At 43.7% G+C, this 24,350-nt stretch overlaps 8 protein-coding genes across 10 annotated transcripts; 4 read left to right on the top strand and 4 right to left on the bottom strand.

The window, feature by feature from the left end:
- Positions 1-3,031: 3,031 nt before the first annotated feature.
- Positions 3,032-6,834, bottom strand: BCIN_07g06970 (hypothetical protein). 2 transcript variants are annotated; one of them, XM_024694271.1, is made up of 3 exons: positions 6,734-6,834; positions 5,280-6,610; positions 3,032-5,210 (listed from the first exon to the last, which is right to left on the bottom strand). In XM_024694271.1, the coding sequence occupies exons 2-3, from the start codon at positions 5,496-5,498 to the stop codon at positions 3,579-3,581; spliced, it is 1,851 nt and encodes a 616-aa protein (XP_024550059.1). In that variant the 5' UTR covers positions 5,499-6,610; positions 6,734-6,834; the 3' UTR covers positions 3,032-3,578. The 2 variants fall into 2 exon arrangements, with proteins under 2 accessions (XP_024550059.1, XP_024550060.1); XM_024694270.1 differs by having other exon boundaries at positions 5,280-6,655.
- A 1,089-nt stretch (positions 6,835-7,923) lies between these two features.
- On the bottom strand, positions 7,924-11,277 carry BCIN_07g06980 (hypothetical protein). The gene is made up of 6 exons (XM_024694272.1): positions 10,504-11,277; positions 10,346-10,406; positions 10,157-10,214; positions 9,739-9,913; positions 9,213-9,575; positions 7,924-9,103 (listed from the first exon to the last, which is right to left on the bottom strand). Exons 1-6 carry the CDS (start codon positions 10,586-10,588, stop codon positions 8,247-8,249), a joined length of 1,599 nt encoding a protein of 532 aa, XP_024550061.1. The 5' UTR covers positions 10,589-11,277; the 3' UTR covers positions 7,924-8,246.
- Positions 11,278-12,521: 1,244 nt separating this feature from the next.
- On the top strand, positions 12,522-15,126 carry BCIN_07g06990 (hypothetical protein). The gene is made up of 2 exons (XM_001549776.2): positions 12,522-13,426; positions 13,693-15,126. The coding sequence occupies exons 1-2, from the start codon at positions 12,901-12,903 to the stop codon at positions 14,634-14,636; spliced, it is 1,470 nt and encodes a 489-aa protein (XP_001549826.1). The 5' UTR covers positions 12,522-12,900; the 3' UTR covers positions 14,637-15,126.
- Positions 15,127-15,878: 752 nt separating this feature from the next.
- BCIN_07g07000 (hypothetical protein) lies at positions 15,879-17,570 on the top strand. 2 transcript variants are annotated; one of them, XM_024694273.1, is made up of 1 exon: positions 15,879-17,570. In XM_024694273.1, exon 1 carries the CDS (start codon positions 15,913-15,915, stop codon positions 17,305-17,307), a length of 1,395 nt encoding a protein of 464 aa, XP_024550062.1. In that variant the 5' UTR covers positions 15,879-15,912; the 3' UTR covers positions 17,308-17,570. The 2 variants fall into 2 exon arrangements, with proteins under 2 accessions (XP_024550062.1, XP_001549828.1); XM_001549778.2 differs by having other exon boundaries at positions 15,956-17,570.
- Positions 17,571-17,595: 25 nt separating this feature from the next.
- Positions 17,596-18,618, bottom strand: BCIN_07g07010 (hypothetical protein). The gene has a single exon (XM_001549779.2). It carries the CDS (start codon positions 18,500-18,502, stop codon positions 17,681-17,683), a length of 822 nt encoding a protein of 273 aa, XP_001549829.1. The 5' UTR covers positions 18,503-18,618; the 3' UTR covers positions 17,596-17,680.
- Positions 18,619-19,931: 1,313 nt separating this feature from the next.
- Bccpd1 lies at positions 19,932-20,812 on the top strand. Its single transcript, XM_001549780.2, has 2 exons — positions 19,932-20,336; positions 20,394-20,812. The coding sequence occupies exons 1-2, from the start codon at positions 20,115-20,117 to the stop codon at positions 20,646-20,648; spliced, it is 477 nt and encodes a 158-aa protein (XP_001549830.1). The 5' UTR covers positions 19,932-20,114; the 3' UTR covers positions 20,649-20,812.
- Positions 20,813-21,856: 1,044 nt separating this feature from the next.
- Positions 21,857-23,033, bottom strand: BCIN_07g07030 (hypothetical protein). The gene is made up of 2 exons (XM_024694274.1): positions 22,382-23,033; positions 21,857-22,320 (listed from the first exon to the last, which is right to left on the bottom strand). The coding sequence occupies exons 1-2, from the start codon at positions 22,741-22,743 to the stop codon at positions 22,149-22,151; spliced, it is 534 nt and encodes a 177-aa protein (XP_024550063.1). The 5' UTR covers positions 22,744-23,033; the 3' UTR covers positions 21,857-22,148.
- Positions 23,034-23,548: 515 nt separating this feature from the next.
- On the top strand, positions 23,549-24,206 carry BCIN_07g07040 (hypothetical protein). The gene is made up of 2 exons (XM_024694275.1): positions 23,549-23,896; positions 23,985-24,206. The coding sequence occupies exons 1-2, from the start codon at positions 23,652-23,654 to the stop codon at positions 24,064-24,066; spliced, it is 327 nt and encodes a 108-aa protein (XP_024550064.1). The 5' UTR covers positions 23,549-23,651; the 3' UTR covers positions 24,067-24,206.
- The last annotated feature ends 144 nt before the right edge of the window (positions 24,207-24,350 follow it).

A 24,350-nucleotide genomic window follows, 5' to 3' on the forward strand; every position in this document is an offset into this window, starting at 1 on the left:
CACTTGGCCCCACTAACCCCAAGCGAGTAAAGCGCGTCTCCCAACGACCACGAATTTGGTGAGCTCTGGCGTTTTGGAGAGACCCACCCAGCCACTTCCATACTAGGCGGGCAGGGCAGATGCCGGGCAGGGTAAGGTGTAGACTGCAAAGTGCCCAGGTGGGTAGGAGGTCACTCGTCAACAAGCCTGTGAGAAGTAGTCCGAATGATTATATATGTACACTCTTCCACGCCAACAGACAACAATACGATATCAAATCATCGCGAGACGTTAAACCCTTAGAAAGTATCTGGCAAATATAGACAATCAACAGATCAACAGTAACCCGCAATTCAACCCCCAAAATCATATCCCATTGTTTTGATTTTATTTTTTGAAAATTCCCCCAACAATCACAATCATCTCACTGACCAACTATTGCCATCATATTTCTACTCTTGCTCTCACTAATCTGCTTTTTCCCAGGCTAAGGGTCGTGGCCATGCTTCTGGAATGAATATTACCCGGGCGATCAATTCCAGCACTGCGACCGACGTACACACGACATTGGCAGCTACTTGCAAACCCAGAGAACAGGGGTGAAACTTCCAGAGGGCGAAGAATCCAGTGGACCCTTTGGCTTGCTGTACCAATCCCCGAGAGTACACCATGGAAGATGTCGAGAGGAAGAGTCATGAAAGTCAGAATCCTTCATTCCGTACATAATGCAATGTAGTGTTGATGTCGTCCAGTCCGGCCCAGCCCAGCCCTCCCTCCTTCACCATATGTAAATAACAGATACCGACGTCTGTGACTCGTTCCTCGTACAACCAGAATGCATATACCTAGGTAGCTATGCGGTTTCAAAACTACATACATACATACATACATACATACATACATACATACATACATACACATCTACGAAGTACATATACCAAGAACACATACCAAGAGAACCTATCCAGCTCCCTAGCCCCGGACTTTCATACCCAAACACACGCAACAGACTAACTCTTCAGCTTTCCTCAAAATATGGAACCTCTCGATGATCCTTTTCCTATACGATCAATGACTCGGTATTGATGGATGGGGGCAAGCCCCCAGACCCCCCTAGCTCGCTGCGCTCGATAATTTCCTATATGAGATAGTCCACGGCCAACAAAACATTATATCATCATAACCCTTGCTTGTCTGTAAGTTCTCCCGATCCGAAGCTATCAAAGCTTCCAAGCAAACATGCCTACATATCTACCTACATACATACATCCGACAAACAATCAGACAGACAGCTTTATCTCGCACCACCAAGCTATACGAGCGAATACCTACGAGTAAGCTAGGTAGGTAGGTAGCTCCAACCCAACATCCCAGTTGCCATTTCCTTTCCTTTTCCCCCAGAGTCCAGATATTATCAACCCAAAATCCAAAATAGTCCGCATCTGCCACCACGACAATAGATAGTCCCGGCACGTCAGCAAGGCGTCATTCAGCCGACCTATCACCCAAGATGCACGTTCGAACATCGAAGACCGAGACTCAAACACCCAGTCCAGCATCCTAGCTCAAGCAAGCCAGCCATCAAAGTAAAGTATATCTTCCCATCTCATAAAAACAAACACTATATAGGTTTAATCCGATTTGATTTGATATGATTTGGTTACAATCAATACAATTCTAGAGCGTGTCTCACTCACCACAAGTCCGCTTTTCTACTCTACTCACTCGCGAGTCCGCTACTTATAGCTACATGAGGCTGAATGAACCCATCCGACATTTCCCCAATTCCCCACGGACATCCGACAGACAAGCTACTTTCCCTCCCCTTCCTTCCTTCCTTCCTTCCTTCCTTCCCTCCACTCTCCTCCCCTTTCTTTCTTTCTCCCACACGTCTCCTCGCTCGCTAGATACTATCAACCCATTCATTCATCCTTCAGCACTCCATACCTCTGTGGCCAAAAAAATATACATAAAAAATCTTCCCCTCCCAACCTCCAATCAACCAAATCACCACTCCAAATCACCTCACCACTCTAAACACCATTATTCATATCCAAATCCATATTAAAGATAAAAATAAAAACAAAAATAAACACCATCCCCTATCCCCTCCTCCTCTTCTCTCCTCTCCTCTATCCTACTCTCCCATAAACCCCTCCTTCAGAGAATACAAAGGACAAAGAAAACCCAGCCAAGCCATCCATTTATTTAATTAATCAATCAATCACTCACTCACTCACTCACTCACTCACTCACTCACTCACTCACCCTAAACCATATACATAAATGAATCCCGTCTCATCTGTAACTACTTCTCCCTTTCTCCCTCTCTTTCCATCTTCCTTACTTATACTTATACTCCTATTTATACTCCTATTCATATTCATATTCACTTCACTTCACTTCCCTATCCTGCCCTATCCTATCCTATCCCAATCCAATCCAATCCAATTCAGTATAGTCCAATATAGTTTAATACTCATCTAAATATTTAAATATCTAAAAAGATAACTTATATATTAAATACAAACACAATCCTATATCCTATATATATCCTATATATATATATCCTATACATCCCAACCCCCCCCCTCTCTTTTTCTTCTTTTCTTTCCCTCTCCCTCTCTCCATCTCCATCTCCATCTCCAGAATTAACACTCACACTCACACTCACATTACAATAAAGAAGGGGGGAGGTGGGGGAACAAGTGCAAGTACCCAGACAGATAATAAAGATAATAAAAATCCCTAAAAATCCCTAAAAAGCAAACTCCCATCCCATCCCATCACATCACATCAAAATACTTCACACAACCAACATGCCAGACCACAGAGACCGAAAATAGTTCCGGAATCAGGGCTAGATCAAATTAAGAAATACAAGTTACAAGTTCAAGTTAGCATTTACCCCCGTCCGTAGGTAGTTAGACTTCCCGAGAAGGGGAGTGCCTAGTATTGCTTACCATCCACTACCGTAACTAGGAACTAGTGCATTTGTGCTTATTTTATAGTTACTCTTACAATTTAAGTTCTCACTCCATTCATCACGTATTAAAACAACACCAGATTGAATCATCATAATCATTTCTTTCATTCTTGTAGTCTGTCTGTATCTGCAGCGCTCACTTTCAGCCATCCCATCCCATTCCATCTCATCTATCCGTTCATCCATGCTCTTTCTCCATCCATATCTCCTTATCAGTCCAGTCCAATCCACTCCAATCTCTCCCACATCACCATCTCGCCAACAAATGAAACCCCATATCCCATCGTCACCCATCCCCTATGTACAAATGAAACGAAAGACTCTCTCCTCCCAGAAAACTAAAAGGAACGACCCAGGAGGAGCAGAGCAAATCAATAAAAAAGAGGTATAGCAGCAGTATCAATCCCAAACTGTTTCCCATACCATGTCCGCCTAGCTATGCACGCACGATGTTGAGAAAAACAAACAAACGCCTTAGCCAATGCACGCAACCCAAGTTTACACCCTTCTCCCACGTCCTTCCAAATATGATCCCAAAATCCCGGATTCTCCATAACGGTATACAGATGAAGTAAAGAAGATGAAATAGATCCATCCTTCACATCTAGTGAGCTTAATAACATTCCCCTACACCACTCAATTTCCTCTGTCTTGCACTTGTTGCCGTGGGAGTTCTATTGAGCCCCGCTGGTTGTCTAGGATTAATAATCATCCTTTCGTCCTCCTCTCGAAATCCATGACTTGTGCTTGTTCTTCTAGGCATTGGTAGACCCGACATCGATAATGATTGTCCACCGCTTTTCCTTCGAGGGAGTCCAGATAGTGGTGTGCCACCCGAACTCTCATGCACAGTTCCTCTGCGAACTGGTGTCTTATAGGTAGATCCCCGGTTCTCGTCCACGCCGCAGCCAATATATGAGACACTCTGTGAATGCGTGTGAGGTTTTCCATCTCCGTGCCTATCCCCATAATTTCCACCCATACTACTTTTTGCCCTTCTCGAATCCACAATTTGCGACTGTGCGTAAGATGATACTGGCGTCTTGGCGCCTGGGCGACTGAGAGTCGATCGACTTGGTGGGCGTTCATAGAGTGAACCACTGGCACGACTGCCTGGTCGACTAGGTGGCCTACTACTATGTTGGCTGCTATCATTCCCATCCCTGTTTGCAACCGTTCCAAACGAAAGCCTGCTGATTCCAGATACAGAGACTCGAGGAAGGTGTTTTATTGGAGGTTCATCTCCAGTCATAGATGATGTGGTGCTTGCACTCGCAGTACTGCCTGTAGTTCTTTTCCTCCCTCTTATTGTACCACTTGGAGGCAAGTAATTCTGACCCATAGCTGATATTGTTCTCGGTGTAGTATGAGGTGGAGTAGTGACCGGTGCGGGTAGTTTTGATCTTGCAGACTGTACTCTCTGTTCTAGTCTTTGCATTTGCGCCGTCAAGCTTCTAATATGATTTAGGGATGTTGAGTTCGGCAAGCCGCGTGTAGGTGGTGCTTTTTGTTTTGTCTGGCGAATCACTGCTGGTGTCGCACTTCTTGCTTTCGAGCTGCCGTTGGGTGTTGTGCCTCGTGAGCTACGAACTGTGCCAGACACGTAGCGGGATAGACCTTGTTTATGTGTTGCGCTTGCATTCGAAGCTGGTAATTTTAGATTACTCTGTGGTGCGCTCATTGTTGTGTTCAGTCCGTGTCTTGCAGTCGCCGATGCTTCTGACATGGGCGGAGATGGAGGGGTAGGAGTTTCGGAAACAGTATCTGTCGTTGAGATGGACTTGGTATCTGGCGGAGTGTTGATGATCGGAGAAGAAGCTGTGGATCTAGGAGATGTTCCAAAAGGCTCAAATGAAGGAGTACTTGGGGCAGTATAATCTGTTGTGATTGATGGAAATTGTCGTTTTCGTAGCTTGTCTTGCATGATATCTGCCTCGACTTTCAGGTCCGACAACTCATCTCTCAAACGTTGTGTCTCGATACGGAGTTGTTCTCTTTCCTTTTCGCCAATCTTGATTTCTTCTTCCATCATTACGCCTCGTTCAATAGACATGTTAAATTTTGATTCCATATCTTCCAATGATGAAAAGGTATTTCGCGCTTGCCGCTCGATATCGTCATGTTGAACTTCAATGTCTCGAAGTTGGAGTTGCATAGTTCGATTGGCATCGCGCAGAGAAGTGATCTCCTTCTGTAAAGTATTCTGCGCGACACTCGCTTCATTCTTGGATTGTTTATATTTCTTCTACAAATAAATTCGGGTTAGCAAACTACGCTGCCACCTCATTAAATCCATCTCTTTACAATGACATACCTTCCATTCTTCCACCTCGAATCCCAAACTCTCTACCTTTTCCTGTAGTAACCGTTCCCTCCTTTCCGCAGCTTCTACATCCTTCTCTAACTCTGCTTCCAACTCCTGTGAACTCGCCTGGAATTCCGTCAATTCGTTCTCCAGCTGCTCATATTGCAATTTGTAGTATGCGATCGCATCTACCGGATCCGAAGGGGGAGAGGATGGTAATTCCGACATCTGTGGTTGTTATTATTCTTGTTGTTGTTTCTGTCCGGTCTTGAATTCGTATCGTTGTCGTATCTTCTCACTATCTTAAAGCCGTTCTGTTGCTTGGCGGTAACATCCGTTCCTTAGACTTGCGATCTTGCAAAACTAGTGACCAATAGCATATGCAGCTGTTGCGATTGTTGTTGTGGACCATAAACAAATAAAGAATGACCTCTCGCAGACCCTCACAATGATGGAAAACTTGTTTAGCCGTGCAGAGGGCGAAATGAAGATCTTATGATGTCGATGGCCGATAAATCAAGGTTGGATATGTGGATGTTGATCGCAAAACAAATGATGAAGGCTGTCGGCTGGAGGTGGTGAAGAAGAATAAAAGATTGGATTTCGTGTACAATAATGGTCGTTAGAAGTCGTGAATCGCCTTTGTCCTTCCCGTCAAGTAATATGAAACAATGATTAATGCAGTAATAGTATTTGAAAAAGTGTATGGTAACACTGCTGAAGTTGTTGAGTTGAAAATAGAAATCCTTTGGCTCTCAATCTGCGTATTCTCGTTGGGTATTCTGATATCAGGTGGTGGTCGGGAGTTGATAATCGATAGTCCTATGAATTGTTGAATGTTGATGTCGGGTGCGGTCAATCCATAAGTAGATATCGCACAGTAGGTTTTTGGCGGGCGGAATGTCGAGTGGGAATCCGTAGGTCGAGGTCAAGTTACAAGTGAAAGCTTATCAAATGGGAGAAGTTGCGCTGGAGGTTGTTATTGTTGTTGCTGTTGCTGTTGTTGTCGTCGACATTCGTTTGTCGTTCGTGTGTCGCTAATGTTAGATGGAATTCTAGGCTCCGGGAAAAAAAGAAAGAAACGAAGGTGTATTGCGTCGGCAGATTTAGGTTTGAGAACAAGATAAATAACAAAAAAGAGAAATAAGAAAAAGAGACTTTTCTCGTGTTGTCGATGATGATGATGATGGTGGTGCTGTCCCGGGATGTATGCTGTGTTGTGTGTGCGGTGCAATTGCTGGTCGGGCTGGACTGCACGACGGGAAACCTCCTGAGAGAGAGAAAGGTTCGAGAGAGAATCAGGAGGGAAGGGGAGAGACGTGAAGCGCGAGGGCGTGAGACTACCGAGAGAGAACGAGAGAAGTCAGACACGAGAATACCAGAATCTACGGCACCCAATTGGTCAAAGTCTCATTATTGTTTGGTGAGAGGGGGATGGGATGGGATGGGAATTGCCTACATACCCTGTCGACAGAGATTAGTATGGTTTGAGTTGTTTAAGTGGTTCAAGTGGTTAATGTGGTTAATGTGAAGTTTTGCTGATCCAGCAACCATGCTTTGAGCCATATAAGATTGAACATTTACCAGCCACATTTTTAAACAACTGGCAGTCACATGAACGGTGAGGTGAGGTGAGGTGAGGTGAGTCTTAGGTCCATTTCTACTCGTTCTACCACGCTCTGCCCCTTCGCATTCCATTCTTTCCCTTCTTTCTTCTGTCTGTTCAAGAGAGCTTCTACATTGGTGGTGGGAATAGTTACACATTTTCTTTCTACCGTTCTTTCGTGGCCCTGGACATTTCTAGAAGCTCGTCAACATCCATCCATATCCCCAGCAAACCGGTATCGATCCGTCTACCTGCCATCTAGTACCTCCGTTCCGTACCTTCCACCAAACCCCCTTGGTCATCACGCTCATGCAACTAAGTCGATAAATGTGGGAATATTTCGTACTAGCACCAATGTATCGACGTGTAAAAGCGATATCCCATGATAATTTTAGCTACTCTCGCAGTGGAAGCTTCTCCTGCACAATGTCATTCATGTCATTCATGTACGGTTATTCCTTGCATATAGCACACCTGATTCTCGACTTTACCGTACGCGGCACAGTAAGGTTAACTGCCCAGAGGCACGAAAGCAAGGTGTCGTTCACGATCATGCGAGATTCATGATGTCGAGCCTCCTTTCTCATTACAATGGACGGGAAAGCTTTGGTATGGAGGATAGCAGTACATACGAGATACGCAGATGAAATTACTGCTTCACGGCGTCTAATTTGATCTGACAGCCCGGTGCGTGCCAGCAAATCTCCTCCTGGGAACATTGCACATACGTTTGGTTTGATATTCATTTCTTTTCCCTACGTTTGTATTTCCGTTCGCGTTCCCGTTTGCCATTTTTGATCATCCCGTCTACGCACGTGGTCGAGTCATGAGGGGCATGTAAGGTGAGGCAAGGACCGCATCAAAATCCTCGAAATGCCTTCCAAAGATTACATCTCTATACTTCTTGTAGTTACCTAGGTAGATGCATTAAAAAAATGCGTCGAGGTTTTTTGTTCTTTTTACAAAGAAATTTCCGGACTCTGATCCTTCAATCTCAATCCCAGCCTTCATCCGGTAAATCCTCGCATTGACACGATATCCCACTTCTAAATCGTCTGGTCCAATCAAAATATGGAGTAATATCTGATCGCATTAACGTTTCGAAATGTAAGATTTGTTTCTATTTCCATCGTACCCTATGACAAGGTCACGGGTCAAAATCAATCCAAGATATGATGTAAATAATGTTGATGGCGCGAGAAGCGATCTCAAGTGTCTAAGTATTGGGCATCAACATTCATGAATTAGTCCACGTCAATCAGACATACAGAAAGTTCTAAATGCGCCAAAAGTTGGCTCGTCCATTTCCTGGCATCGCCTCTTTCTGATCATTCGTCAATGTCATCACCAGATCTCTCTCCTCCTTCCACTCACCCACTCTTTTTCTCCTCCCTCTTTTCCCTTCTACTCATCTCATCCGAATCCGTCCTCTCCACTCCCGTCACCACATCTACAACCTCAATCTCTGGTCCGGAAAACCTCTTTCGAGCAGTCGTCCACCAAGTCCCTGCCGCTATCATCATAATCACTCCGATGGCCGCTGACGTATAATTCATGTTCTCGCTCGTAACCGGATACACCGATGGGAAATTAAAAGTAATACATGCGAAAAGTAAATACGCCAGGCCAACCCCGTTAACTAGTAACGAGACAACTGGTCTCATCGCCCATGGACCCGTAAGTTGTCGATGCGATCCGTTGGCATGAGATATTATGCGCACGAGAAGAGGCATAGCGTACGAGAGGTAAAACCCCTCGGTCGCAATGGCGATTACAGTGTTAAACCCTGTTACAGTGCCAAAGTAAATGCTGTTAAATGCCATTTGGACTATACTCCCAATAATAATAGCCACAACGGGAACTTGATGCTTAGCGCTCACTTTACTGATTTGGCTCGAAAATGGAAGTCCATGATCTCTAGCAAATGCATAAAGACTTCTACTTCCTTCCGCAAGCAGTGCGTTGGAAGATGCGACGTTGATGACTACAATCATGGATGCTAGGAAGCATGCTGCGATGTGACTATTGGTTGAATCGGCGTAGATCTGAATGAGAGGTACAAGAGTAGCTGTGTTGGCAACAGCATCGATATCGCCAACGCAGAAGCAGACAGCGATCAAGAAGATAAACCCTGTGATGGATCCAATGTAGACGGATAGAACCATTGCGCGAGGGGCTTCTTTGGAAGCATCTTTCAGTTCCTCAGTCATGTGGGATGGTGCATCGTCTTGTTGGTCATCTCGTGTTAGCCTGATGGTAAATCAAATGAAGTTGGGGCAATTTGCGGAGGTATTAGAAGATGCCATAATAAAGGCAGCGTGGCAGGAAACACTTACAACAACACATACCGAACGCCGGCTGTAATATTCCAATAATACCAGCCATAGCCGTCCCAAAGCCAGTAAAGTTCTGAAAGTCTTGAAAGACAAAACTAGCGCTTTGTTTGTTGGTGTTGCATGCCAAGATTGTGACAACCGTCACAATAAACGATGCGATGTTGAAGACAAGCGCAACTGTAGATACCTTGTCAAGAATCTTCGATCCCCATAGGTTGATGAATGTTGCAATGAGAGTGACTGCGTAGGCTACCAAGACCGTGTGCCACCTCTCAATTACGTATGATGGATTAACGAGATTCGCTTGACCTAGGATGAAATTCGCGCCGATGAAACTGTTCGTTGCGCCCATGGCAAGAATACCTATACGCGTGCCACAGAACGTCAGTCATAACCGTTGCCATGAAGAACAAGGAACATGGGGTCAAGTTTCATGGAAGGTCATGAGATGCTTCTTTGGTATCACTTTTCATCTCAGGTACAACTAAGATATGATGCTAATATGACGAGACAGAATATGACTGACCGATGATCATAAACCATCCCGTAAGATAGGAGAATTGTCTCCTCACCGATTTCGGTGAGAGAATGTAGACCCATGAGTATTGACCTCCGGCAACGGGATACTCAGAGCACATTTCGGCCATGGAATAGACGACGCAAAGGGAGACAAGACTGATGCCTACCCAGCCCCAAATCATCTGCGCAAACGAATAATGTTAGTTCGAGTCGTATAGCAGATAAATTTTGTCATTCTTGACATCTTCAGATGTCTCGGACGTCGTGGAACATGTTTGGGGCTATGTCGCAATACCAGCGCAGTGCAATGTATGAGCATCGTCGAAATCGACTAAGATTTTGGAAATCGACCCATAGATAGGAGAATTAAGCCTGGATTTGGAGGCATGGTAAGATCTGAATGAGAAATGTGAAAGGTTACTCACTACCGGTGGACCACCAGCATTGACACCTGTGACAAGCACACCACCGAGGGCACTCCAACTGCAAGAAGCCGTTAGCAAGCGTTAAGCGTCCCATCTTGCCACGTTTTTCTGCTCCAAGGTTGCAGCGCCGGTGCCGATCACCGGTGTTGGGATTTGGAGAATGCACAGCATAAGCAGAAGAACACTCACCTCGTAACAATGGAGAAGGAGAAACCAATCATTCCCAAAAGACCGAATGATCGCTTGAGCTCTGAAATTATGCTTATCAGCAGATGATCAAAAATGACGCCATGTGTAGACAGACAGTAGGCCAGCTAGATAATAAGGACATGAGGAAATCAACTTACCCGGACGATAACCCATATTCTCTAGGGCAGCATCTTCAGCCACACCTGGAGGGAAGACTTTTCCCACAATCCCTTCTTCTTTCATCTTGTTCCTCAGAATGAAATGCGGATACTCGAGGTGAAGATTTCCAATACCACAGCTTTGGAACAAGGCAATGGTAACTTCCAAGATATGTTGTACTGTTGATTAGGGAGTGGAGAGACATATGACCGAGGATACAACCCAAGGTATTTATAACTCATCCAGAACATCTTGCAAGAAATCCATGCCTTATCGGGATCTTATTGACGGGTATGAGAAGAAGCTGGATGGGGGGAACGCAACTTTTGATGCAACATTACAACTGCCGGGGTGGTTGTGGAATAGCCATGTTAGACTTTTCCCTCGTCAAATGATATTGACTTAGCTAACTAGGAATGTAGTGTGGGATGTGTTTGAGGTACAAAAGCTGATATAGATATGAATTTCTATCTTGTCATTAGTATCTGATAGCAATCTCTCTGTCAATCTGCTATCGATATCTCATCTATCATGGTTCTCTCCGATAAGCCCATCATGGTGCTTCATTTATGCATGTTTGTATCTTGCACCTTGTCTTGAATTGCCGTATCGGAGAAAAGAATGAGGAATGAGGAACATTTTTCTCGATGAGCGTTGGACTATCTGATTGATGGGGTCATGGTTGGGGAATGGATTGGTCCGGGGCAAACAATGCTAGGATAATTTTTTAGGCTTATCTGTGGCTTGCCCGCAATACTCTCCACAAGACGATCTTTTTTAAGCGTTTTATTCCGTTGTTCATCAACATAAATTCATTACGTTTCGTTATTTTCTCGTGATATCGTAATCTTACAAAGGAATTGGTACTACAACTAGCTTCGTCTGCCTTCTAACTCGCTTGCTTTCATGCATAGATATATGAATGAAGATGTACTGCCCGGAATCTTGGTTATGATATTACTCCTTTCGAATCGGATAACCTCCTCGGCCGCCTCAATCTACAAACAAGACACACTGCAGACGCCATAACGTGGTTTGGTCTTGATGTACGACTTGAGGTCCATTCAATATCAATGAAGACTGCCTGGATACCCTTGAAGTCCGAGTTGCGAAAGTCATTAGACACAAATTTGAAATGTGATAGAAATTCACCATCGTAACACGAAACAATTGCAGGGAAATATTGATTGATTGTTTTCAAACAAATCGAGAGGGATGTTGCATACCTCCGGCCGAAGATGGCCGAGTCTCATCATTTGCTCATCGGCATCGATACTACGCGTTGTCTCTTGCGCTAAATATATAAAAAATGTACACGAAACATTCCTTTTGGGCCCGTCGCTACTTGGGTTCAGGCGAGTGCCAACAATGTTACCAGCTTCCAATATTGAGCTTCAACGTTGGAGCCTGTTGACTCAGGCTGTTGAGCTGATGAAATTGTATGGAGAACCCCCTTCTCGACGCTCTGGATATTTGCCGTCTTTCTCGGCCCCACAGGACTCATCGCCGCGGGGAAAAAGGAAAAGGGAATTGCTTCAGCAGGCTTTTTCTTCCGTCGGATATCTACATGGAACCTACGCAAGGTCCAGCGCCATTCTTCTTTTCCATTATTCATTGTGGTGAAACGAGACGGGAACCTGCACACCGCCCAGCATTTCATTCGATGATTCTTTTTCCCCCCTTCTACACTAATCCGAAATTCTGGTTTGTGCTACACGTACTGATCTACAATTAAGTAGGACCAACATATCGGCTGGGCTAGTACACCCATTCCAGAATCTGCAAGATTCCCGCATGTACTACCCCGGATTTTTGCACTGCAGGTAGGTAGGGGAGCAGCCTTGTGCAGAATCTCACCAAATAGACGACTGACTTGGATGATTAAGATGCCGTAATACAATTCAAGGAAGGGAATCTGGGACTTGTCAAATTCTATTGATACTCCACGGAGATTCATTCTCACTCAATTGAATCAATCAAAGCCAGCATGACTTTATGCCTGCAATAAGCCGTATATGATGATTGCTTCACTTGAAGTTTTACGCCATGATCTTTGACGCTTCCCCCATTATGTTTGTGGGTACCCGTGGCAGGAACAAGATCCAGCTGTATCTGCAGTCAGTACATTATCGGACTTCTGACTTGGCCTATCAAAGTCAGGAAGTTTGTCAGATCAAGAATCGTATCAATCAATAAGTGAAATTGATACAGTATACATAACGTGTCTCTTCTTCCACATCCTTATAACCTACCACCTTCTTGTTTGTTGCTTTCAATTTGACTACAAGATATTCTCTTGATCCAATTTGCCATTCCTTCTTCATCTGGCTGAGTTCAGCTTTGGTCAAATAAGAATCTCTGCTTAGTCGTTGACACCAACATAAGATATCCTCAAAATGGAAGGACCAAACGACCCTAGTGTTTATCAACAACTCATCTCCTCTTCGCACCACACTCCTTCGTCAATTAACATTCATACCAATTCTTCTGCCATTCTTCCAATTGTTGAACCTCATCAAAGTCTCTCTAAAGTCCATACCAACGGTGACGCATCAGTCACCTCGGAGAAGATTTACGACGAGATTGATGAATTAAAGTTCGAAATCGAAACTCGCGCAGCTGCAACAGTATCGGCAGCAAATATCAAAGCAGTTAAATCCAAAAGATCCTCTATTATATCAAAAATTCTTAATTTCCACCGAAGCCCACCACATTCACTTTCAATACAAAACCACTGCCAAACTTTGAGAATGTCTCCTTCTGCGTTACAGGAACGAGGGGCTGTTAGTAATGAAAGTCGTACTGCTGTGGTGTTTCCGCAAAGATACCGCAAGCTACAAGCCAGACCTTACAAGTGGCCCCAGGACGGTACACTTCACTACTCTACCACCGCGCTAGTCATCATTGACATGCAGAAAGATTGTAAGTATCAAATTCTCTTCTACTTTCTGCTGCTAGGCATGCATGATCCATCTGGAGCACATCAAAACGTTCTCTTCACATAAGCATGTACTACCCATTGAGTATGGCGATAACAAGTCCTGCAAATTAATTGTTCTTTCTGGGCCTGAAGAAAGAATTCGAAGACTTCAAAGACTCCCAATCATCTTTCTCGGATTTGACTCCAAGTAGTTTAACCATGGATACAAGTCAGATTATGTGTACTTGCTAACTTTATCCCACTGTAGTTGCATCTGCCGAGGGATATCTGGCAAAGCAAAATATTGATAATAAGCCGATTCTCGATATTGTTCCCAACATCCGAAAACTTCTCGACACTTGCAGGATCAAAGGATTTCCTATTTACCACACGCGTGAAGGCCATCGGTCTGATTTGTCCACCCTTTCCGAACGTGAGAAGTACCGTTCAAGAAACAACCCATCTGGACTTGGTATCGGTGATCGGGGTCCACTGGGACGTCTTTTGATCCGTGGGGAGAAAGGACATGAAATTATCGACGAATTGGCACCTCGATTAAATGAGCCAGTTATTGATAAGCCAGGCCGGAGCGCTTTTCAACACACAGAGTTCCGGCTTATGCTTAATATCAAAGGTATCAAAAACTTGATTATATGTGGTGTAACAACGGACGTTTGTGTAACAAGTACAATGCGGGATGCCAACGATAACAACTTTGATTGCGTCTTGGTAGAGGACGCGTGTGCCGCTGGCGTCCTCGAAAATCATCAAAGTGCAGTCGCGTCAATTACTGAAGAAGGAGGAATCTTTGGCGCAGTTACAGCAGTGAGAGATGTTTTGAATGGGCTGGGGGCTGGGTCGGTTCTGAAGAAACATAAGGATGTATATCAAGCCTCCAATCCAGAACCAAAATTGGCAGAACACTCCATCGCTGCCTCGAAAACTATCATCAAAAAAAATCCATCTCCTGATTCGGGGAAAGAAGATTCGGAAATGTCTGGTTCGGAACCAATCATGGAACATGACAATGCGACATCAGGAGATGATCATGTATCGGATGGAAGCAACAGATTTTCTCGTCGTTCCACACGTATCCGCAATAAATCCAAGAAACGTGGAACTGTTTTACCCGACTACGGAAGCAACAGTAGTGAGGAGATTGAGGAGATTGAGGAGATGCCTAACTACCTAGGTGGCAAGCGAGTTACATGATATGGCTTTCGTCGATTATATATATCGGGTTAAAGCGCCAAATATTAGTGTATTTCGAGGCTCTTTGAAGTGTTTATTGATTTTGTGAGAAGGCCGTTACAAGAAACTATGCCAAAATAACAACTAGTAGGTTGAGTCGTACTAGGATATTGCAAGTATAGATAGCTGAGGGAAAAGAGGAAACGAAGAAAGGAAGTGTCGGTAATGCAGCGAAAAGGTGGTCATTTTTGGGAACCAGGGCATTGAGCTAGAATCAAGGCGAGGAAACTTTGCTGTGTACAGGGCTGCTAGCGATGGCATTTTATAGGAGGCTCGAATTGTGGAGGTGGATGTTCATTACCCAAGAATTTCTTGTAGTTTGCTTCTTTGATTCTCTTGAACAGGTGAATGAGGTCAATTTGGCCAGCGTATCGCTCGTGAGGGGGTGAACATTTGAATGTTTATAGTTGTACAGCATCAAAATGAATCTCACGCTGCACAAAACTTTTCAACCCGATTTTGAGATAGTCATTCTAGATTTAAGTCTGAAGAAGTCTAGTCGTTAGTATCATTGTGCATCAAAAGTCTTCATCATATCATCATCAACTATTAATAATATTCCCTAGTCAGTAGCATTTTTACTTGTCAGCCTATATTTCCCAAGAAGGATCATATTTTAATCCCAACAAATTTCTTTTCAATTTCAGTATTGGCAACACTGTAAGTTTGCTTGTTGCAACACTACTTCATCATCCTTTGGTACTAGCACACATGCATGTTGTCTTCATTGAGATTTTTATTTAATCCTTCTCCATAGTCGCCTAGTTGTCTAGTTTTCCAAGTAGCACGGAATGGTCAAAGAAGTTCAATGCTCTTGCTATGATATTACCACGTACGATAACTGTTTATAGTTAGTTTTATATGGCCACGCGTGTAGTAGGGCATATCGTAAACATCCTTCCTTGAACGCTTTGTCAGAACAAGCTCTGAAAAGCATTAACAGGAATGCTACGAAGTCGGACGATAGCTTGCGTTGTTCCATCTTTACCTAACATATTTCGAATTGCATTCACTGGCTTTCTGTTTGTGTCGCTTGCAGGTCAGGTGCTCATATCTATAAGCAAGGGCATCTCATATATTGTTGATTGTCTTTCTTGATGCCTTCGTCTTCATTGCCTTGATGTGTAGATTGCATTTTCAAGGCTGTGTATGCACGTGATAAGTGCTTCATCGTCTTGGCTGTGGGGAGAAAGTGTGCTTTTAGTGAGTTGAGGGACGTTTCTGACCCACGACGATCATGACGTCATTCTCAGTGGCAAAAGTTCCAACCACAACTTCAAGTCACAATACAACAAACTTTATTGATTCTAGTAGAAGGAATATAACTCACTCTAATATCATAATGGAACCAGCCATTGCAACTGCCGCCGCTTACGGTGTCGAAACAGCAGTTGAGGGAGGAGTCGCGGCATATTATCTGTCTAAATCAACATTACCCTTACAAGGACACCTCGAACATGTGACAACCACCGATAAATTAACGCGATATGGACATACATTGTCGGTGATTAGTGATAGGGCATATGTTTTTGGTGGTTCTGAGGATTCAAACTCTCAATCCTTGACTAATGATGTCCTTGAGCTTCACGTCTCAACCGACGAGGATACCACGACTGCAGTTTTGCGATCCATACCAGCAGTTGGAGATGGAGAACAGAACGCAGCACATGTACCATTAGCTCGCACATATCATTCAGCAAGTGTTGCTCGAAATCGTTTCTTCGTTTTCGGCGGGAGTGAAAATACTTCTGATAATCCGAAACCTTTGGAAGAAAATGGCCGATTGTGGGTATTTGACCCATTATCATCAAAATGGACATTCTTGGATCCTCCTCCAGACACAACATTTCCATTTGCGCGAACAAAACATGTCAGCACATCGAGTCCTGACGGCTCTGTAATTTTCGTCTATGGAGGATTATCGTATGATCAAGTGGGTTTGAATGATCTCTGGGCATTTTATTTGGATGAAGGGAAGTGGAGCAGGCTACCAGATCCTCCAGGGTCACCGAAATCTGGGATCAACCTCACATGCGGACAAGGAAAATTATGGAGATTGGGGTACGGTGAAGATTCAGCAAAATCTACAGACTCGATGCCTCGTGGACAAATCGACTTCCTGCAATACCCTACCGGTGGAACTCTGGATGACGTGAGTAAGGACTTGGTCCAAGGTCATATGAACGATCTTAAAAGTAATAGTCAATGGGAGACATTGGATTTCAACACGAGCAAACAATCGGAAACTCCATCACCTCGAGACTCTGCAGTTTTGCATTTCATTACTACTGGAAATGGCAGGGATTATTTATTGCTGGCTTTGGGCTCTGATGAAAGGGAAGAATCCTCAGACATTTGGATCTATCAGCTCCCACCAACGCAGTATTCTGGCGCAAAAGTGAAAGATGTCGTACGAGAAAAGCTGCCTGGTGTGGATAGCCATAAAGGGGAATGGTCTCGTCTTCAAATTAGCGGAATAAAGGTGGGCGCAGATGAAGAGAAAGGTGGAGCTTGGACTAGTAGACGTTATTTTGGTAGCTCGATGACGGGCACGAAACAACTTATGATTTGGGGAGGACTTGGCCCTAGGAATGAGACGCTTGGGGATGGGTGGAGGATTATCATTGACTAGGCGTGATGTTGAGATAGAAGATTTATGTAAAGAAATAGACGAGAAAGTTATCATCTCCACGCGAATTTTGTGCGACGATCAGGCTAAGATACGAGCTGGCTCTACGGTCTGTATGGTTTTCAAAGTTGCTATTTGAGAGAATTTGGAATGATTTCGCTTTATCATCACAGAGGACTATTTGATATAAAGATCGTAGCAACATAGTCTTGAGAATTAGACGTCTGGAAATATGGTCATTAATTGGAGTTCTCACGTAGGATACAATAGGGTTGAATTAGAAAGATTTTTTGGATAATATGTATGATGTTAAATTTGTGAATTGGAAGGGAATGACTTATCTGACTACTAGAGGAACCGACTGTTGAGAACTTTCCTACTCAAAGTCTGGCGGGGTGATGACATTTCTCGAGGCCCTGCAAGCAGGACATGTGACGGTATCCGGGTCTCCTTCTCGGAACCAGGGAAGAATGCAATTGAGATGGAAAATGTGAAAGCCGCAGAAGACCCGACGAAGACTTGTGAGCCCACCGACTTCACGATTATCTAAGGATACCCGGCAGATACCGCAGATCTCGTCGTCTGGGACATCCTCTGGGAGAACTGGTGCGAGAATTTCGGGATTGGGATCTGCTTCATCAAATAAATGATCAAGCTCAGCATTCGGGATGCCGCTTCTGATCTGTCCGAGGTGGTAAGTTTGTTGCGCGACGTACCAGCCTCGGATTCTGTTACGTCTGATGAAATTCAAAGCCAACCCCTCGAGTATCTCTTCGGTCAATTCATCTGCACTTTCATTATGCAACTGCACCCCTACCTGGTAGGCTTCCGAAGCGATCACGGCATCGAGTTCTAATGCCGCCTGTCTTGCGAACAAAATTCTTTGTATCTCGGTGTATCGTGTCCAAAACTCCCGACGAGCTTGGATCTCGGCTTGTAAAATTGCTTCCGCTTCAGATCTCCATTCGTTGTAAGAAGCTTCAACCTCGGGATTCAAGCAGAACTTACAAGATGAGTTGAGGACTATGGCTTGATTGATGTGAAAGTTTTGACAGAAGGTGAGACGATAATCCTCGAGGTAAGGGTTCTCATTAAAATTTGGGCAATCACCGCTTACATGATTGATTGTAGTGATGATGTGACCACAGACTGTGTGGAATGTCTCGTCAATGACGCAGAAGGCTTGTGCAATATCCATGTTTACTTGTGTTAGTACGAGACTCTTGAGTTCTTGGATTCTGGAATAGGTAGATCACTGTACACTGATTCAGCATTTATAGTAGTGGTCAAAAGTATTGTTTTGAAGGGCGATTCGAGCATATGATCTATTCATACATCGTTCTCGGCTTGTTCCCGGCTTGTTTCTAAAGCGATGTGAACAGAGTCAAAACAACAACAAGTTCAGATTTGTGAATCTGGGACTGCCGAAGCTTCCTTCCGACCTGATATCATCATAAAGTTCATCGTGGCTCACTAGACAATCTTGAATTTATTGTTTGGGCATTCGAATTGGGTAAATCGAGGAACCTTGTCAGCGCATTTTGTCGGCTGCAACGACAAGCGCCAAAAGCCAAGAACCACGAACATCGAGAATATTACCTGAGACCCATCACATCTGAGGAATAGCAGAATCAAAATCGCGAGTTCTTGATACAACTTGACTACAACAAGGGTGTCCTGGTCCGATGGTCAACTATGCGTGTACGAAGGGAGGTTGCAGCTTCGGGAAACAATGCCATACTAATGACATAGTGCAAGATTTTCTTAACATCATTCAGAAGATCGACTTTAATGAGTGAAAATCTTTATAATGCATGGAAATCCAAGCACAGCATGAATTTGAAGAAACAGACCTAATCCCGCCATCGTTATTGAAAAGGAATTTGAACGAGAGGACGACGCCAACAAGCTTGTGTGAGGAATTTTTTACCCCGCCAAATACCCGCTCGCTAACCTAATGCGTCCAATCATTTCCTCGAAACAATTCTATTGAATCCAGACACATACAATTGATAAGTGGGAAGATGTATGGATTATGTGTTCAATTATTTCGTTTGAACTAATAATTTAAGCTTCCATATGTCTTGGCATGCCAGTTTTCTGATAGCCGCGTGAGAAAGTGCCTTGCGAATGGGCAGACATTCCCAGCTCCGGCGCTGCGAATGTCAGTTACTCGCTCGTTAAAGCGACGTCGAAGTTTTCAGCAATTCTGAAATCACGATTAGATACTAGATGGGAGTGTGCAAAATGAATTGATGAGTCTCAATCTTCGACTTTTCCCTCCCTTTCTCACTTGGGTCGTTCAATTTCTAAAACTGGCGATGTGACACAGCCGCGGCTACACATCTGCTGCGCATAGAAAAGCTCATTGGCTTCACATGATTTTATTTCATAGCTACATGGCAAATATTGCAATCGGCGATGAGATCTAGAGAAATCAGGCGATATGTGCATGAAAACAGGTTGCATTCAGCAGATGAAGCAAAAACTCACACGCTGTAAGTCCAGTGGTGTGATTTCCCCAAAACCCAGCCACGGTGAAACTACCCGATAGGTCAATGAAGCTATTTAATCACGAATTTTAAAATGGCTTCCAATTCTCATGTCACACTGATAGAAGCACCTAAGAATTACGCCTCACGCGATTTTGCAACTTGGTATTTATTAAAGTCCTTGATGCCAGGTGCGAAGGTATATTTCAAACCGCACCAAAGTTCAAACAACTATTATCAAGTCTTATACCACCAAAACAATACAAACAACACACCTTAACATCAAAATCTTCACATTATATCACAAACAAGATCACAATGACACGCCCGGGACCTGGAATGAGAGGCTACTCGGATATTATGAATACCAGCGATAAAGAGTTACATGGCAATGGACAAAAGGTCGACTTCCCTCATGAGGACATAGGAGCCCACACTCTCTGGAAGCAGAATTCCGAGGGAACGATTCCAATATGGCATCTAAGAGTGACAGCACTCAAGAATGGCGATTTCCGAGGTGATTGTCCAAATCGTGTCTTTGTAAGTCTTTTATGTTCACATCAACGAAGACATTCGGCTGCTAATAGATATGTTTAGGTATTCAAAAATTTGGAAGACGTCACTCGAGCTATCAATCAAGTCGAAGCTGCTTTTGGAAACAAGTTTGAGTTGAAGAAATGTGGGATTGATTCTCCAGATGCTATGGGTGGAAGAGTTAATGATGGGAGGAGTGAGAATATCACAATCGAATTTGACTCCGATGCGTCGGAGGAATCATGGGCAGAGTTCCTAGCAAGATTGAAGGGATTGGAGGATGAGTGGTCACATGCAATTGAGCTTTCGAGTCTTTGAAGAGCGGTGTGGGTGGAAGACGGTTTAGAAAACAAACCCGATAATGGGGCGATTAATTAGAAGGAGTGTTGGGAGGCAGGCTCAATTTTAGAATCACGAGACAGTGGAATGTAAACAGTATTTGCAGAATTTGTAAGAATCAAACAAATTGAGAACGAGATCTAATCTGAGACACATGATGCATCCAAAACTAATCAAGCCACAATACAAGAAATGAAATTGCAACACTTCATGGTGGGCTGAAACTATTCATACACCAAAGCGGCATAAAAACTGCAAGTCAATTATAGAAACGAGGCAACAATGCAAGAAGTGTATCTGAAATAGAATGCTCGGACTCCACTCCCCCTCGCCTCTCGAAATCGAAACCTCTTAAATTAGTAATCGTGCAATTCCAAAGACGGTGAGTATCACTTGTTGATATAGGTCCAAAAAGCCCATTAACATCGGACAAAGACGACTCAAAGAAAACACCAGATGAACAGCTAAAATCGCTGCCCAACACCATTCCTTCAAAAAGTGCAACAATATCAATTCTCGGACCCTCACCTGTTTTCAGAAGAAGAATAACAGACGAGAATCAAGGCAGATATACTCGAGATAGCGAGGAAAGAGACTAGGAACCAAGGAAAGATATGCGAGATCAATTGAAACAGACAAAAGATACCAGGAAAGAAAATGTATGAACAGATAATATACAGAGCATGACGGCTTATGAGGAATCTCCGGGTCAACCTCATGGCTTCAGATGTTTTATTCTCTGAATCCGAACAATATATCCGCACAACTGTGGTAAACTTGGTCAGAAATCAGCTGCAAAGCCACGACTTAAAAACTCCAAAGCAGAGCCATGGTTAGTCTTCTAGAAAGTCAATTGAAAGATGTCGATTCCGCGCTGGCTGTTAGATCGTCCTAGATTCATGGAATATCCAAGACCCCCAAGCTTGATGTAAGTGTGAGTACTTAGAACATGAAGGAATAGTTTCATTACGATGACTTATTGAGGAGCGTAAGGAGCTCTGCTCTGGGTATTCTGTTTAATAGAAAGTCTGCTGAAGGTGGTGATGAGGACCATTGAGACGTGAGTAGAAGCAGCGAGTACCTAGTATAAGGTGATGATTCACTAGATTCGTTCATATCTAGCTTTGAACAGTAGACACCCCGAAATGGTATCCAAAGACAAAGGTTCTCAGTAAAAGAGAATGAGTTGATAAAAAATGTGTTATTACTCATACATTAAGCAAGAAATAAAGATTTTAGCAATACCAAGCATTTTCTTATTTCAAGGCACTTGTTATTGGTGCTCCAAGCATATGCCCCCACAGACCCAACGCCGGAAAGTATATTTTGCGCGAGAGACCCCGATTTCCGCCCTCGTATCCCTGAAGAAGACCGTGTACCCCCGCCCTTCGAATTATGTACATCGACGTCTCTGGACCTTCAGTCGAGATTCCCACATTACAACCACCATGCTATTCGTACAGTATTCACTGAACCCTTTTATAATCTTTTTTCTTTATCATCCCAGCTTTCTACCAACACCACTTTTTCATCACTGAACGGGTTGTGGACATAGACTTCTTTCTCGTCATAGTATATGGCGTCGTTCCTCGGTTCCGGCATTGGACCTCTCATATTTTGATGGGATCTGCGACGAGACATATTGAGGGGTCTAATTGATATGGAGTTAGCATGTTAATGTCGAATAACAGTATACGAGTGAGAATACTTACAACGGAGGCAACGGCTTCTGTTTCTGGACGAGAGCTTCCTGTGGCAATGGTGGCAATGGTTTATCGTAAATATAAAATACCGTCCCATCACATGGACCCGAATAGCTCAATCGCGATTCCCGGGCTCGATTTGTTGTGGGACATGTTTCCGTGGTAAGCGTGGTGCCAGTATAGGCGGAGAAAGTCGAATCACAAGAGTTACGAGAATAGACTGAAGAGCTTCGGTTGTGTTTTGGACCAGGTGAGTGAGGCACTTGGAGAAGTATCAAGTTCGACATTGCGATATATTGTCTCAGTTGATTGACTTTGTTCACTTGGGTAGGTATCAGATACGTGTTGAGTTGTTGTGAATAATCGTCCATAACTCTGAGCTGGGAGGGATCGCCATCTTATGTATATCCTGGAGGCTGAATACGTGATCTAACATGTTGTACGACGACGTTACAGTAGGATTCTCTCGCACGATCAAGCCGAAATTTGTATCATGTTTGGGGCGCAGAGACAGAATCCTTCATGATGAAATACTCACCATGAAATACTGAAAGTCGCCTTGTGGATGAAGGGGTAGGATTTAAAGTTAAGCTTTGGCGAATGACCGATGACCCGACACCCCTGTTTTCCGGGGCAGTCAAATCCTACATCTCACCAAAACTTATATATATAGAAAATGTTTAATTGTTTCCTTTATTTCGTAAGTTCATTTCATGAATTGGAGTTGAAACGTGGCGTAGATAACGGGTTCTGTCTTTGAGAAGGCAGAAAAGTAATTGACGAGTAGGAATACCGTATTTAAGCCTTTTCTTGTTTAGCACCTTGAAATGGTCACAGCATGAAGCTCAGTACTGCTTGCAGTTGATGGCGATTTCTATCTACCTCCACGACTCCTGGGCTTTTACAGCCATCCCCAGATTCGACTTATTTTTAGTATGACAACAGTATAAATTGACACTATAGTTGTGGGATTCTGTCATTGCCGATGGGTTCTCGTTTCCTCTTGTCCTCTTTTGCTGGCTCACATTTTACCATGATGAAGAGTCGTAAGATCTTCTTGTGGAATATCACACTTCAAGAAAGTGGGTAGTAATCTGCTCTTGATGTCACCACATGGTTAATATTGTGTCCCGAAAATGTTTGTGTCTGTCTTTGTGTACCAGACATACTTCCTCTGTATCTTCAGTTGTTGAGTTGACAACGGTAACATACACTACCTACCAATGTGTTTTTCGACAATTCCAATCGTTGAATAGGGCTACTTCAAATTTCATTCACGATGGGTAATTGTATCACTCGTCTGGAGACTGAAATGGTTGCGCCTCCTCCCATTTCTGGAAATTGGAAAGACTTTGGACCTCGAAAAGCTATTTCTCGAAGTCCACAACATATACAGGCTAGAAGAAGATGTAGAAGAGAGGGTAGGCGTGATAAACACGAAGAGGGGAATAGCCTGCTTTTAGCAAGAAAGGAAACATCGAGCGGTATAGAGGGTCTAACCTTTGATTATGCGGGGAGACCAGTGTAAGTCCATAATGTTCCTGAAATTTCTCTCATGTCTACTAGTATGCCGAGGAACTTGCAATTGCTGATAAAGATGGTTGCATATTAGTTGGAGGGACCCAAAACTGCAGATACACGACTCCGATGATAGCGATGTTGCGAGAGTTGAAGATACTGAGGAGGCACTATAGAGTTTCAAGAGTTTGAACCGGTCAGTCAAGCCGGTAGAGACTGGTGACATGACTTCACAATCACGGTTCACTTCCCGCTGGACATGTAGTATCATTTTACTCGAAGAATCTAACATAAGAGTCACAAATTCACCCGACCAGCTTGTTCCATCGTATCTTATTGCTTTGAGTTCATTCCTCGTTCTCAATACGTATGTCGTCTCAATTTTCTAGAACTGTTTAGAACTTTCATCTCGATTATATCTGTTTGTCAGCTTTAGTTATATAGTAAGTGATTTAAGATC

Source organism: Botrytis cinerea, chromosome 7, assembly GCF_000143535.2.
Source record: "Botrytis cinerea B05.10 chromosome 7, complete sequence".
NCBI classification, from domain to species: Eukaryota; Fungi; Ascomycota; class Leotiomycetes; order Helotiales; family Sclerotiniaceae; genus Botrytis; species Botrytis cinerea.

Coding starts and splice junctions, on each gene's coding strand:
- BCIN_07g06970 (XM_024694271.1), bottom strand. CDS start 5,498: ATGTCGGAATTACCATCCTCTCCCCCTTCGGATCCGGTAGATGCGATC. Junction 5,211..5,279: donor TCGAGGTGGAAGAATGGAAG/GTATGTCATTGT, acceptor ATTTATTTGTAG/AAGAAATATAAACAATCCAA.
- BCIN_07g06980 (XM_024694272.1), bottom strand. CDS start 10,588: ATGAAAGAAGAAGGGATTGTGGGAAAAGTCTTCCCTCCAGGTGTGGCT. Junction 10,407..10,503: donor GAATATGGGTTATCGTCCGG/GTAAGTTGATTT, acceptor GCATAATTTCAG/AGCTCAAGCGATCATTCGGT. Junction 9,576..9,738: donor GGGATGGTTTATGATCATCG/GTCAGTCATATT, acceptor GCACGCGTATAG/GTATTCTTGCCATGGGCGCA.
- BCIN_07g06990 (XM_001549776.2), top strand. CDS start 12,901: ATGGAAGGACCAAACGACCCTAGTGTTTATCAACAACTCATCTCCTCT. Junction 13,427..13,692: donor CATTGACATGCAGAAAGATT/GTAAGTATCAAA, acceptor ATCCCACTGTAG/TTGCATCTGCCGAGGGATAT.
- BCIN_07g07000 (XM_024694273.1), top strand. CDS start 15,913: ATGACGTCATTCTCAGTGGCAAAAGTTCCAACCACAACTTCAAGTCAC.
- BCIN_07g07010 (XM_001549779.2), bottom strand. CDS start 18,502: ATGGATATTGCACAAGCCTTCTGCGTCATTGACGAGACATTCCACACA.
- Bccpd1 (XM_001549780.2), top strand. CDS start 20,115: ATGACACGCCCGGGACCTGGAATGAGAGGCTACTCGGATATTATGAAT. Junction 20,337..20,393: donor ATTGTCCAAATCGTGTCTTT/GTAAGTCTTTTA, acceptor AGATATGTTTAG/GTATTCAAAAATTTGGAAGA.
- BCIN_07g07030 (XM_024694274.1), bottom strand. CDS start 22,743: ATGGACGATTATTCACAACAACTCAACACGTATCTGATACCTACCCAA. Junction 22,321..22,381: donor CAGAAGCCGTTGCCTCCGTT/GTAAGTATTCTC, acceptor CATATCAATTAG/ACCCCTCAATATGTCTCGTC.
- BCIN_07g07040 (XM_024694275.1), top strand. CDS start 23,652: ATGGGTAATTGTATCACTCGTCTGGAGACTGAAATGGTTGCGCCTCCT. Junction 23,897..23,984: donor GATTATGCGGGGAGACCAGT/GTAAGTCCATAA, acceptor GTTGCATATTAG/TTGGAGGGACCCAAAACTGC.